Source organism: Ambystoma mexicanum, chromosome 6q, assembly GCF_040938575.1.
Source record: "Ambystoma mexicanum isolate Mex_15411 chromosome 6q, UKY_AmexF1_1, whole genome shotgun sequence".
NCBI lineage: Eukaryota > Metazoa > Chordata > Amphibia > Caudata > Ambystomatidae > Ambystoma > Ambystoma mexicanum.
The window spans coordinates 485,768,052-485,782,466 of record NC_090937.1 but is presented as its reverse complement, the minus strand read 5'-3'; the positions used below and the strand labels follow the sequence as shown (position 1 = coordinate 485,782,466).

The window sequence follows — 14,415 nt, the reverse complement described above, 5'->3', positions numbered from 1 at the left end:
CCCACCTCATGCAACCCTCCCTGGGGGCAGATATCTGCTCCTAGGAAGGGGCATCTGACCCCTGGGAGGGATCCCTTGCAGGCGTAACCACGCCACCACCGGTGCTAGGCACTTGGTGAATACCCTGGGTGCTGACTTTAATCCGAACGGGAGAGCCTTGAACTGCCAGTGCCGTCCTTGGACCACGAACCTCAGGAACTTCCGGTGTCCTTTTAGAATGGGGATGTGGAAGTAGGCATCCTCCAAGTCCAACGACGACAGGAAATCGTCCTCCAGCTGTCCCAGCACGTGCTGGAGGGCGACCATCCAGAACTTCTGAGCCTTGATGTACTTGTACAGTCGCCACAGGTCCAGGATGGGACGCCAACCTCCTGTCTTCTTCTTTACGAGAAAGTATCTTGAGTAGACCCCGGAGCACCGAAGTCTCTTTGGGACGAGCTCGATGGCACCTTTCTTGAGCATCGCCCTTACCTCCAGCAGCAGCTGGGGTACGTGGTTTTCCTTCCTGGCCACGGGTGGCTGTTTGATTGGCTGGGTTCCTGCATAAAAGTCTTATCCTGGAATCTGAAGTGGTAGTCGACCACTGGAACCAAAACCGAAGAGGAAGATGAAGAATTCACATCTGAAACTATTTCCAGCGACCAGAGAGCCTGCTGTGTAACCGGAGCATGCTGTAGCCCTTTCTTCCAATCTACTTGGGTACTCTGAAAAAGACAATCCTGACTCGGAGCCTGGTGAGACCCACTAGACTCAAGAAGACATGCATTGTGAGCCATCCCAGACTGCGCTGCGACCTTGCTGGGCTGCAATACCCAAATACCCTGGGACCTTGTGCCATTGTGTGGTGCACAGTCTTCCGAATCTCGCTGAAACTTCATGGGCATCCTGCTGGATCTCCATAGGAACGATTCCAGTCCAAAAAAGTCCTCACCAGAGTGCTGGAACTTGCAAACGACGAGAATCCGAACAGCGATATTCTGTCTTCTTCTGTGCTCCTAAAAAAGACAACAAATCCACAGAGCTGCATGCAGTTGTCAGGAAAGCCTTACCTAGCACCTTCCGTGATCCTTGCTGCAAAAGTCCTTCCAGTGTCCTGACTTCATAATAAAGGAATTTAACGACCGTGTTTTTTGGCTGCAGATCCTGAAGTCCTCCTGCTGCAAAATCTTCTGTGCTGGCTTGGGTATTTACTAACCTTAAGTCTCTTGTAATTCCGGTGTAGTTTTGGGGTGTTTTCTGTGATTGGGCGGCCTCTCGTCCAACTCACACAGGCCCACTGTTTTAGTCCTCCTAGGGTATCTTCTCTGAAGCCCCTGGACCCTCAAGTAACTCTAAAAGTAAAGTACTTACTTATTCTAACAGTCTTCCTTAGGAACGCTTGACTTTTGCTACTTAAGAACCCATCCTGACCTGCCTGTTGGACACTAGACCCTAGTGACCGCCCTTCTGCCACTGAGAACAATCATGCACCAAGAAAAAGGGAAAGACTTCTAATGAGTGGGCCTTTTGCCTAGAAAAGAGAATACGAGTTTACTAGTTACTTACTTGCAAAAGACGTTGGTTGGTACTAACTCAGAGTGAACAGTTACAAAAGTTATTACTTATCTTAGAAATGTTCTGCCATTCTGAAAAGTATATTCAACATCTTTCTTTCCTTAGAAACTGTTCACCATTCTAACAGAAAGTAGATGTAAGGTTATATTACTCACCTGTGATTTGGTTGTGCCTCTTCCCAAAAGTAAGGCTGTTAGTTCCACTTCACTATTCGTGTTAGGATAAATGTATTAGTATCCCCAACTGGGTCTTGCTTCCCTTGACCTGCATTTAGCCTGTCCAGAATAAGTCTGCCTTAGGTTCTACCTACCTAGAATAACCTTGAGTCATTCATAAAAAGTAACATTGGGTTTTGCTTTCCCTGGTCCGTTTTAGACAGACACAAAACGAGTCTTAGGTTGACACCTGCCCTTAAGTTGTGGATAGCTCCTTTAGAAAGTGTATAGGTTTTAAATACCTTGAGTATAACTGCTATCCTAAAATAAGTTACAGTTATTGCTTATCTCAATCTGTGTTTCACTGATTTCAAAAAGCACCTAATTGTATATTACACACTTAGGTTTGACTCGCCTAGTGTAACTTATCACAAATATAGTTATAGGTTTTTACTGTTCATAGAATAAGTGTTCCACTATTCACAAACAATATTTTGTCCAGTTGGTTTACTAAGTGATTTCTTGCGGCGTGTCACTGCAAAACTGACAGGGTCTACTATCCTTGTATTCCTGTCAAGTAATCGGAAAGTAACTCATGGTTTTACTCCCAAAGAGTAGGTGTGCCCTATACTGAATGTGTATACACATGTCTGACTTGCATAGAAATACTCTTAGGTGTTCTAAACAAGGTCATTGCTTTAATATGTGTATTTAAATCACAGTGTTGTACTTTTTATAATGCGTTTATATGCTTTATGATAGTACTTACTTACCCAGGAATCTGGGCAAACACTTTATTTTTACAATACATTGTGTGTCTGTTTCTTTGGACCATATGTATACCACCATTTCGTTGTACTGATTCTACAGCCCTCTCTCCCTCCTAAGATAAATAAGCCTGGCTGCTCGGTCTATGGTACCCTTAACTCAGGTGGTACAGCCTTATGCTTTGTGGGATTTATTAACCCACGTATGCTCTGCCCTGTGGCATCACTGTGTGCTGATGGTGCCAGAATTATCAAAATGGCCGCAAAACCCCTATGCGCCAAAACCTATGGAAATCGCGCTTTGCAACACGAAAAGATGGCTGCCAAATCTACCATGCATGTTGTCAGTGATGGAACGAGATCTCACTCCTGAAACATGTCACTGGGCTTCACAACAAGTAAACATGGAGAATGCATGAAAAGCAGTGTTTGCTGAAAGGAATCCAGAATCTTGTTTTCAAAGCTTTTCCTTGGTTGCTGTAACTGCAGAATGTCGGTCCAAAACACCATAAAACATCCAACATTCTTGCTGGGGGTTACTAGTCACTTAATTCAAGAAATCATTAAAACATACGTCATGAAAAGCGGAATCTGTCATCAAAACATTGACAGCAAAATGTGCCTGCCTGTGAAATATGTCAAAATCTGGGCGCAGTACCAGCGGCCGCCTGTATGACAGCTGTCAGTGGATTGCATCATAAGGATGTAAACTTGTACAATTGTAATCTAATGTCTGAAATTTAAGTGCCCCATCATTGAGAGTAACCTAGGTTGTCACTATTTAAATCTCATGGTTTAGAAGCTGGAATAATTGTTCTAGCTGCTTGTTTGAAAATTGCAAGTTTGTTTTAAACCAAGAAAAGAATGTAACAAAGTGACATTTACATTTAAGCCTGACTCAAAGCCAAACCAGTATAACAACTTCTTCCCACAAAGGCCAGGCCCATCTCTCCACCAGGAACTCACACCCATGTGAGGATTAAGAGGTGGGAGGAGAATTTGGGATGCTGTGGGAAGGGGACAATGGACTCCCTCCAGCTCAAGGAGATGCTAATTAGGAAGGATCATAAATGGCCTCTGCCAGAAAGAAATGGGAGGAGATTGCTCCCGAGCTGCAAGAAGGGGAAGGAGGCAGGGACAGACAACCATTTGTTGAGTCACAAGGACAAAAAGCTAATTCTTAAAAATATTGATCATTTACTCTCTAAGATTGTGACAAATATGTAAACCCCAGAAATGTGAATTACATTCTTGGCTGCACATTTTAAGAGACGTCAGAACTATGGGCTATGTTCTGGGAAGTCACAGTGGAAATGATGGTTTTATACCAAATGTATTTATGTCAAAAGTATGAAACTTCACACGCTTATGCCCCTATACGATGCGCACATTTGTGAAAATTTGCTCTGAAATTGGACCATGTGTTAAGGACAAAAAGGGCAAAATTCTGTCAAAAGCAGACCCAAGACCCTACAGCGACGGGGCTTGGAAGAGGATCTGCTCCACAATATATGTAATCTATGTATGTTATTGTTAGAAAGGTTGCACATTTGTAAATATGTATTGTACAAAAAGTAGATTTTATGTTCAAAAGCCAAGGGGAGGATTCTCTGGCTCATAAACTCACATCATGGTGACACCCTGTTTTCTCCTCCAATCAAGGGAGAGAGTAGACTCTAGCCAATAACCTGGAAAGGGGGCGCGCTTAGGATAATCCAGCATACACACACCCTTATCATATGCATAAATAGAGTAAGCTGAGGACTTAGGAGACACAGATTCACCCACTATCCTGATCCTGGCGAAGCACCCTGAAACAGAACCATCCATATTCCTTGCTCCAGACTCCAGAAACTTGGCAAGCAGAAAGGCCCATTCCATTAGTTGAACTATTTTCAACTAAGCCTTGAATTTCAAAAACCAGAAAGAATCCCACAAAATCTAAGGGGAACAAAAGAAACAGCCAGGCTGTGCTGTAACTGCTTTCCTGCCAAAAGAATTATTACCAGAATCAAAAGGCCCAATCCCATCGTGCCGTGCTGTGACCACAGAGCCACTGCAGACCCAGTCCAGTCCAGTCCAGTCGTGCTGTGCCATGCAGACCAGACCACCTTGCTGTCCAGTCCGGTGTGCCCAACAGAATTTCTGAGCAGAATCCCTGATCTTGACGGACCAGAATTCCTGATGGTTCTGTTCAAACATATATGGTGTGTATCCATAGAATAGGACTGTCACTAGCATATGTACTGTCCATAGTAATCCCCATCTAAATCCATCCTATATTGGAATTGTAAATATTAGCATGTCCACACTTCGATAGCATTGTAAATATTAGCATGTCCACACTTAGATAGAATTGTGAACACTGGCCTGCGTCGCATCTAGATGGAATTGTGAATATTGGCATGTCCACACTTAGATAGAATTGTGAACATTAGACTGTCGCGTCTGGATAGAATTGTGAATGCTAGCATATCCACACTTGGATAGAATGGGAACATTTGCCTGCGTCGCATCTAGATAAGTTTTGAATGAAGGATAGCATGCCCGCGCCTAGATGAAACTCGAATGTTAGCATGTGCCACATTTAGAACTGTGAACACGAGCCTGCGCCGCTCCTAGATAAGATTGTGAATGTTAGCATGCCCACACCTAGATAGAACTGTGAACATTGGCCTGCGCCGCTTCTAGATAGGACTGTGAAAAGCCAACAAGTACCACACTTGGAGAAAACTATGAATATTAGCATGCTAAAGATCAGGTAACCCACTAACCAATATAACCTCAAACTCTGCATACTTATCTCACTCAAAACTCACACAACCATCTCTCGCACCACAAGCCGCACGCACTTCACAACACTGCAACAACACATAAATTGGAGCAACAGCACACACGGACTGACACCGATCCAATACCTGTACCAAAGCTCAGTATCTGGTGTATACCGAGCTGAAGCTGCCAACAGAACACCACTCCTCTCACTATCCTACTCCCTCTTCACCTTACTAACCCATCCCACCTTATCGTTTACAGATTTGCCAGAGCGCCTGGGGACCAATTCCGTTGGTGACGGTGCGCGGTACAAATACCTTTAACATTTAACATTGTCTTCTGAACCTGATCTTGTTAGGAATATTTTTGAATTGTCAGAACTTTCTTGCGTTAAGTCTCTCATTTGTATTTAATTTCATAAATCATTAGGGTTGTGAACAGATAATTTGAATCACAGAAAGAAATTGATTATCCACCACGTGAAGGGTCCCTGACCAGGATTGATGGAGATTCATGTGTGGCATTCTCTTTTTCTCTAGTCATAATCTAGTGTAAAGAAATTTCATTTGTCTTGTTAAAGTGCATTTCCGTTTCCCATTTTTGCGCCCATCTCAGAAAAACGACCTCCACTAAAAGGTCCATAACTTTCTCAATTTTCATGCTAGAAACGAAACCACATCTCAAATCCGTATAGTTTCCCCGCAATCGCGATTACCGAGCACAGAAAAGTTTGCCGCAAATTTTGTTTTAGGAAATTTCTATCACATGTAAAACAGCTTTTCATTGCACCCGCCCTCAGTTTTAAGTTTTCACATTGCTTATTAGTGTCAAATCATTGCTAGTGTTTGTCTATAACTATCTAAAGCGGCTCCCATTAGAATGTATACAATTTCAGCAATTCAGCCCATATTTAGTGTTTTACCCAATCCATTCCGAGATAACTTTAAAACCATTTTGCCAATCATTTGTTTCTCTCCTGTGTTTGCTGGGGGGAAATTGGGATTGACAATTGTTTGAATTCTTCATTCCTGAAAACTGTTCTCTCTACTATCTCTTTACACTGCATATTGGGGGGTTGAGGGGTGTGCAGGGGGAAATAGTAACCACATTGCTATTTGATTTGAACACATAACAAAAGTATTATTTCTGTGCTGCATTGTTTTGCTCATTATTACTCCTCGTGATTAAAGTGATTGCCTTGTGTTACATCACCCCATTGGTGATCATTGTATAAACATTAAACATAGCGTGATTATATTGTGAACTACATAAATTAATATTTTAACTTTGCAAACCAGCCTGATTCCTGGTTCAGTGTGACCGGGGGGTGGGGGAGGCGGTTTCCAAGAGAGGGGTGTGATATAAGTGGTACATCGTTCAGAATAAAAGAACTTTTAGACACAAATAAATAAGGATTTCACGTGTCCATTACACGCTAGGCATTGATTTAGGTGAAGTGCCGGATTGAAATCACTTACAACTAAGAGTGGAGTCTTGTACTGCCTCAGTTGAATGGTTTTACTAAGCCCTTAGTTGGATTTCAGAACAATTGTCCAAACAGGCACTACTGGAAAAGAGCGCCATCTTCCCAATGAACAGGAACTGCATTTATTTCAGCATGACATTGCGGATTTAACCCTTGAGCAGTTTGGGCCTTGAGGCATTCAATGAGGTTCTGTCCTAGTTGTGCATTCATTTGTACGACTACCGAGTCCGTGGGGAACATCGCTAGGCGCATGGGGTGGGGAGGGGTGCTTCTACAGTGACATTATAAACGGCACTGTAGGGGCAACAAGTCAAACCCACGTTATTCACAACCCACTATAGTCAACTGCACCTCGCTTTCACAGGTGACCCGAAAACAAGTAAAAGCTGTGTCTCCTCAAACACTGTCCTTCAGAACCCCAAAACGCTACACAAGAGTCTGTGCACCAACTGCACTTCTCCCTCACTTGCCACCAAGTTCCAGCAGAACTACTCTGTGGAAGACCAAGTTAGTTGCAGATGGTCATGTCCAGAAGGTGCAGATACCACATCCTCCTGGCCAAATCTAGAGCAGTCAGGATCACGAGTGTCCCGTACCTCCTGATGACTTGAGGTAGGACAGGGATCGACAAACGGGATCGGCAAACGCGTACAGCAGTGAGACGTTCCAGTCCAGCACATACGGATCCCCCAGTGCACCGCTCAGGGGAAATTCCCTGCAGCAGAACCATTCGCACTTCCTGTTCGAATTGGATGCCACCTGATGAGTTCCGCCAAAGAGTGAAGACCTCTGAAAGAACTTCCTGACAGCTCACACTCGTGAAAGACCAAACCCTGCGCATGGCCACTATGTTGTCAGTCATGATCAGGACCATCTTCCACTGTATTGATGGCAAAAAGGCAATCTGTGCCAGTCTGATCCCCCTCAAATCCAACAGTTTTATGTTCAGACTGTGCCAGGGACCATACTACACTCAGCGTCTGCTCGCTCGGATGAGCGCCACAGCCTTTCAAAAGGCATCTGTAACCAGTCCTCTTCGGTCACTGCTGCCAAAAATGTCCTGCTACCATCAAGTTCTCCTGGCGGGCCTACCATCCTGGAGGGGTGGAGCCGCGCTTAACCTAGGAGCTTGCGGTAGCGTGGAGGGCAAACCTAATGCTAGCTGGATGTTAGAAGGGTGATGTCTCGTCCTACCATCAAGTTCTCCTGGCGGGCCTACCATCCTGGAGGGGTGGAGCCGCGCTTAACCTAGGAGCTTGCGGTAGCGTGGAGGGCAAACCTAATGCTAGCTGGATGTTAGAAGGGTGATGTCTCGTCCAACCGAGAAGCCAAGGTCAGGGGAATAGGCAGAGATGGGAAGCATCAGTTTCTTCTGGTGGTGCGAGCACTGGGAAGCCGGGCGCTGATACCAGATTGCCGGGGAGAGCACAGATCCCCGAACTCTACAATAGAACTTATCTGCAGAGAGAAGCAGCAACAAGGAAGTGAACGCTACCATGGAGAGACTACTACCGAGTGGTAACAGGATCCTGGGACACCCGAACGGGCAAGGGCCCTATGTGAGAGAGTGAAGGGGATACGAACACTTTGCATCAAGGCTGGGAAAGCAGAAGAGGTTCCAGGAGCCTGAGAAAACTGAGTGGGCAAGCACGCTATATGAATTACATTGATTGGAAGAACGCAAATCTGTCAGACTTCTTCAGGAAGTCCAAGAGGCACGAAACGGTTAAAAAAAATAAATAAATAACGTGTTAAAAAGGGAATCTGGAGAGATTCTGAAAAAAAAAGGCAGAGGGAACTATACTATACGGAAGATACTTTCTTTTGACCAGCAAAGTCTACAAAAAACCTGTGATCATTTTGACAAACTTGAATCTAAAGACAAGCCACCCAAGTGATTGGGCCAGGCAGAAGCCCAAGATAGAGGCAACTGTTCCAGCCTTTCTTTTAGTTAAATTTTCCAAAGTGGCAGGGCCAGATTAGTTGGATAAAATTGTGGACCAAGGACTGTTTTCTATTGATTAGCACCATTAGTTTTAGAAGGGAACTTCCCTTAAAGATAAAGCAAGCTAGGAGTTTTCATTTACTTTTAATAAACACCATTGAAACATGTCAGTTACTGGGCAAAGTCTTTCAGGGCAAAGCCCTCAATTACCTGTATGCAAGATAACATACAGGTAATTGAGGGCTGTCAATTTCTGCTACTGGGGGAGCGTAGGGAGCAACTGCACCGACTGCTGGGGTAGGTTCAGAATGTACATCCAAAAGAGACTGACCATACAGGATCCTAGGGTTCAACGGGACTGGCCACGTGGAGACAGACATTTGATTAATGGAGACTGGCCATATGGTTCTGGTATACATTAGACTACTGGCGTTTACCTGGGCCCACATAAACAAAACTGAAATTCTAGAGTTTGAGCAAATTAAAGTAGAGAAATGCTAGTCACAGATTCATTTTTTGGAAGAAAAAAATTAACGCTGTAAAAAGGAATATGCTAGTATACAGAGCAATACATCGTAAAGAAAAACGCACACACACAGAAAAAAGGAACCCCAATTGTATGTCGACTTCAGCTCAGCATTCATTTCAGTTTACCACCTGCCCTGTAGTTAAGGTCAGCTAATTCACCTGCACATACTCCACAGTGGCAGGTTCACTGTTTAAGGCAACTAAACTACACACCCAAAAACCATAGAAGCAATGCCCGTCAGGTCAATACAATACATAAAATTGGGTACTCTGTTCATCCCCTTTCACACTTAATCGCACTTTTAAAGTAGATTTACTTGTTAATGAGAAAACTTTGTGGCATGTCCTTGCCTCCATTAAGGGCATGGTGAAGTTGTGGGTGCTAAACAATGCCTACAATGTATAATACGTTTGAGTGCCATGTGCACTCATTACATATTGCAGCTCTTTCAATGGAAGAAGCACATTTTAAGGATAAGACAGTTGGATTCACATGTATTAATTAGCTTTTAATTTTTATGTTACTCAAAATGATACTGTTCTAGAAAATAAAGGACTTCAATGACATTCTAAATGTGGCAGCCAGTGACACAGCTTGAGAGCCTAATCTAAACCTGGGTGCGTGCCAGTGTAAGAAAATCACAATTCACGATGTACTGAGTTTAGAACCATTTACTGAACCTATTATGTGTGTTTTTTTTTTCTATTTTGTATGTGAGACATGCAGCACATTTCCAACGTGTGTAATACGAGGTTTAATTATACACACTCAGATTAGCAGACAAAGGATTGGCTGTACAGATATAAGTGCAGACACTGCATACACTGCCTTCAGTTGTGGGTATTCAGAAAGTAAATTATTCTGAGATGCCATGAGAGCATTTTTAAGTCTTCAATGCCAAGAGAGTAAAATAAAAGATGTATCCAAATGTATTCCCAATTACCCAATAACATTCCCCTATTGGGATGTTTTTAAAATTAAATTACAAGTGACTGCTCATTGACCAAGCTGTAGAAGCAGCACTTTAGTAGAACAGTGGGTTCCATGTCTTAAAATCGCGGCAAAAATGGCTGTGGTTTTGCTGCCACAATCATGTAAAGAATGCAGGGGACACCCCCGGACTACTCATACCATTTAAAGGGAGCGGGGGACACCCCCGCAGTCCCTGCTCCCCTTAAATGGTATAATGGGGTCCAACTTTACCGGGTCAAACCACAGCATTTTTGGCGCGATTTTTTTACTGGCGACATTTTTGCAGCAATTTTATTACCGGATATCGTACAGCCGGGGTAGGGATGCTGGTCGGTTAAAGAAATAATTGGGAGGTGCCTACACAATGGCAATGAGCATCCTCATTTGACCCGTTTGAGGTTTTAAAGTCGATCCCCGTGGGACACGGAACTGCAGTGTTTAACTAGTAAACATATGTAAATTTTATGCTTACCCAACTTGACCATCACTCAGTTTCTTGATGACCTGACCAAGGATGAATAGGCTTCGGTTAATATTGCATCCTTCTTTAAGACGGAGTCCTGCATGATTTAGAATACAAATGTAATACAAATTATGATTGCCATGATCAACCTTAAACAATATGGTGAGCAATGAAGTCAATTACCTTCCGCGCCGGTTTGGCTGGCTCTTTCACTTCCTGCCAAATCTACTAGATTCTAAAATCGCAAAATATAGGAAATTAATTTCAAATTGCAAAACAATTTGTCAGAAACAAATTACTGTTCTGCAAAAACATACATCTCATAATACTCAAGTCTTTGAGTGAAGTCCTTCCCTGGCTAGAGAAGGAAAACTAATCCATAAGCCCAAGAGTATGGTATGCTCTGGACGACACCCTGGCACAACCAGATGTAGATTGTGCCCAGCCTTTCTTTGGTACCTTTGCTCTCTGTAACCTGAAAGCACAGGTCAGCAAGAGAGGTTGGGATAACACATGGGCTAATTGAAGAGAGAAACAGTGAAGATGGCGGAGAGTTGGGACCAGAATTACTGAAGTTACTATATTAAGCAACCTTTTAAGAACTAAGATTCCCAAGCATAAACAGCCACAGTGTAGACTGAACACTTACAACATTTTCAGGAATAAGCAAACTGAGTTTCAATCAAAGTAGTGCCAAATGCTTTCAAAAAGCAGTGTGAAGTGGGCCAACTTGCCACCATGTAGAGTACATAGTAACAAGCCTTTCAGAAGCCAACAACAAAGCCTCTACCCTGGAAACCAGGCTATGTATCCACCCAAGGGAATGACCATTCCTTCTTCCAAGACCTAACCAGAAAGGGCACAAGGTATGCAGTCATGAGTGATTAGTAGTGAGGTGAAAATTGTAAAAATTGTCAAAACTGCCAACTGCACGGCGATCAGTTTTGCCCATGGGCTTTTCCAAAGCAATACAACAATGGTTTTGTTCAAAACCCTAAACCAATTCAAGGTAAAGCTGTAAATGTGCCACGATTGTTTGAACACAAATTTGACAAATGTTAAACAAACACTAAATATACATAACAGATTTTCAGAATTATATAAAGTATGAACACCCAGAATGGTTTGGGGAAGGAGATTCAGAGGATGGAACAAAAACAAGAGACAAATGGAAGAAAAATTGGAAAATGTAAAATCAACATTTAAAACATGATTGCATTTTAGCAAAATCAGTAAATTGGTGTCAGCTGACATCAATACAGCACCAGATCTATATGACATGCATTACTTACCGTAAAAGGCATTTCTGATGATTGTATCCGCTTAAATTCACATGCTGTGCATATAGTCCGACATCCAGTGATCACTGCGGAGTATTGCATCTTGTTTTTCAAGAATCAAAAGGGGATGTCGACATGGGGGTGCCTGTAACACTATCCCTAACGTGACGTGTAGTTTACCCAAAATCCCTCGCAGGTCGAGGTCCCTCCGATTGTATTGTTTCTGCCGTGAGGGAGCTTATGAACATCATGAGCGAGTACAGAAAAGAGAGAAAGTAGTAAGCCGTCTATGTTCCTTCCATCTGAGCGGGGAGGAAGGGTGGGCACATGTGAATCTAAGCAGATACAATCATTGAAATGCTTTTACGGTAAGTAATGCATGCCTTCTGATGCTGGTTAATCTTCTTAGAATCACATGCTGTGCATGGACTAGCGAGCAGTACCTGGAGGCGGGTTGTGAGAAGGAACAGTAGTGAAAAGATGTCTTAGTACTGCTTGTCCCACCTGAGAATCAGACCTAGAATGAGTGTCTAGGCAATAGTGTTTTGTAAAGGTGTGTACAGAACTCCAGGTTATCGCTTTGCAAATGGACTCTATGGGAACATTTGCAATGAATGCTATGGAAGCCCCAGTGCCTCGAGTAGAATGCGCTCTAGGCTTAAAGGGCCTAACGACCAAACTCAGTGCGCTGTCTGTTGAAGCAGGTGAGCTCCCCACCCTGTGAGAGATGCGTCTGTAGTTAGTGGCCTCCACAGCGGAGGTGTCAAGAGGTTCTCCCTCGAGCACCACCGTAGAGAGAGAACGAGGGCTGGCGAAACAGCCACTAGATCGTCCCATTGTCCGCTGGCCTGCAACCACTAGCTGTTGAGCCACTCGTGCATTGGACGCAAGCGCGCGTGAGGAACTAAATAAATGAATGATGCCATCATTCACAACAGTCGCATAGCCTTGTGTACCGTCACCTCTCAACTGGCTACATATTGAGGGATTTGAAACAGCATGTTTTGGACCCTCTTGTTGGAGGGAAAGACGAGGTCGTCCTTTGTTCGAATTAGAGCCCCTAGAAATTGCTTGACCTGACTGGGGTCTAGGCTGGATTTCTTTTCGTTGATGGAAAATCCCAGACTGAATAGAAGATCTATAGTTCTTTGGGCATTTGACAGACAAGTTTCATAGGAGTCCCCGGTTATGAGCCAGTCGATGAGGTAAGGATAAACTGGAATGGATTGCCTGCGCAGGTGTGCTGCTGCCACTGCCAGTACCTTTGTAAATACCCTTGGTGCAGAGGCTATGCCGAAGGGTAGTACCTTGAACTGAAAGTGCTTGTCTTGTATCATGAATCAGGTATTTTATGTGCGCCGGCAACATTGAAATATGAAAGTATGCATCTTTCATGTCCAATGTTGCCATGTAATCCCCCTGTGTGAGCAGGGAAATGACCATTTGCAGAGTGACCATACGAAACTTGTGGGGCTTCACAAATTTGTTTGCTGGGCTCAAATCTAGTACAGGGCGCATGGTGAGATCCTTTTTCGGTAAAAGGAAGTACACTGAATAAATACCCTTGTTTACCTGTGGAAGAGGTACGACCTATGGCGCCCTTTTCCTGAAGGGTCTCGACTTCTTGTAGTAGGATACGCAGGTGTTCTGGCATCGGGCGTCTTGCTCGTGGCGGTCTGAACTGTGAGGTCCGGCAGAATTCTATACAGTATCCGTGGGCGACGGTCTTTAGCACCCACTGATCTGTAGTTCTTCCCTCCCATGCTTGAAGAAATGTTAGCCGGTCCCTGACCGGGGATGCATGGGAGGGGACCCGGAACTGAGGGTCATTTTGGCCTGAGGCTGGGGAGCCTTGAGGGGTATAATTCCAGCCCCTTCCTTTACCACGTTGTTGCCCCCTTGTGGGGAATGGGGTGGTGTAGCTGCTGGTTCCTTGGGGAGAGGACCACTTCCCTGAGCTGAATAAATTAATAATTGTTTTATCAAGAAACCATGTGTGTGTAAGTGTCTACTTGAATACTTGTCACTGTGAACCTCCAACTCCCCTACAGTTCACATTGACCCCTCTTGAGATAAGCCTGGCTACTCGTCCACACTACCAACCTGTTTAGTACAGACTTATACCAAAGGTTGTGTTACTACTGCCAGGAGGTCAGGCATGTCGTCATAGTGCACCCTAAGAGTACTGCATACAATCTTGCCCAACAATGGATCTTGGCCATGGCCAGTGATTTTGCACCCCCAACGTCACTATACCTATACAAATAACTTTTGGAAATAAATGAAACGGACACCCCAAAAATATAGCCGCAAATACAGAGCAGAACTTCTTACGCGTGGGTATCTGTAGTCCTTTGTAGCCTCGGATATAGCCACAAAAAAAACAGAAAAAGAAAAATATACTTCCCTGCCCCCCCCCCCCCAGGCCATCACCAAGTGCCCCCCTCAACCGTAGCAGGTCCCCCCACCCTCCAGATGGACTCACCTCC

The 14,415-nt window shown here is 44.1% G+C and overlaps 1 protein-coding gene across 5 annotated transcripts in view; it reads right to left on the bottom strand.

The window, feature by feature from the left end:
• CENPE (centromere protein E) overlaps positions 1-14,415 on the bottom strand; it is a 2,471,681-nt gene that overhangs the window by 2,202,064 nt on the left and 255,202 nt on the right. For all 5 annotated transcript variants that reach the window (XM_069630970.1, XM_069630968.1, XM_069630972.1 and 2 more), the window contains exons 9-10: positions 10,830-10,881; positions 10,656-10,743 (exon numbers count right to left, since the gene is read on the bottom strand). In XM_069630970.1, coding sequence (XP_069487071.1) covers positions 10,656-10,743; positions 10,830-10,881 — 140 coding nt within the window. The remainder of the gene's footprint in view (positions 1-10,655; positions 10,744-10,829; positions 10,882-14,415) is intronic.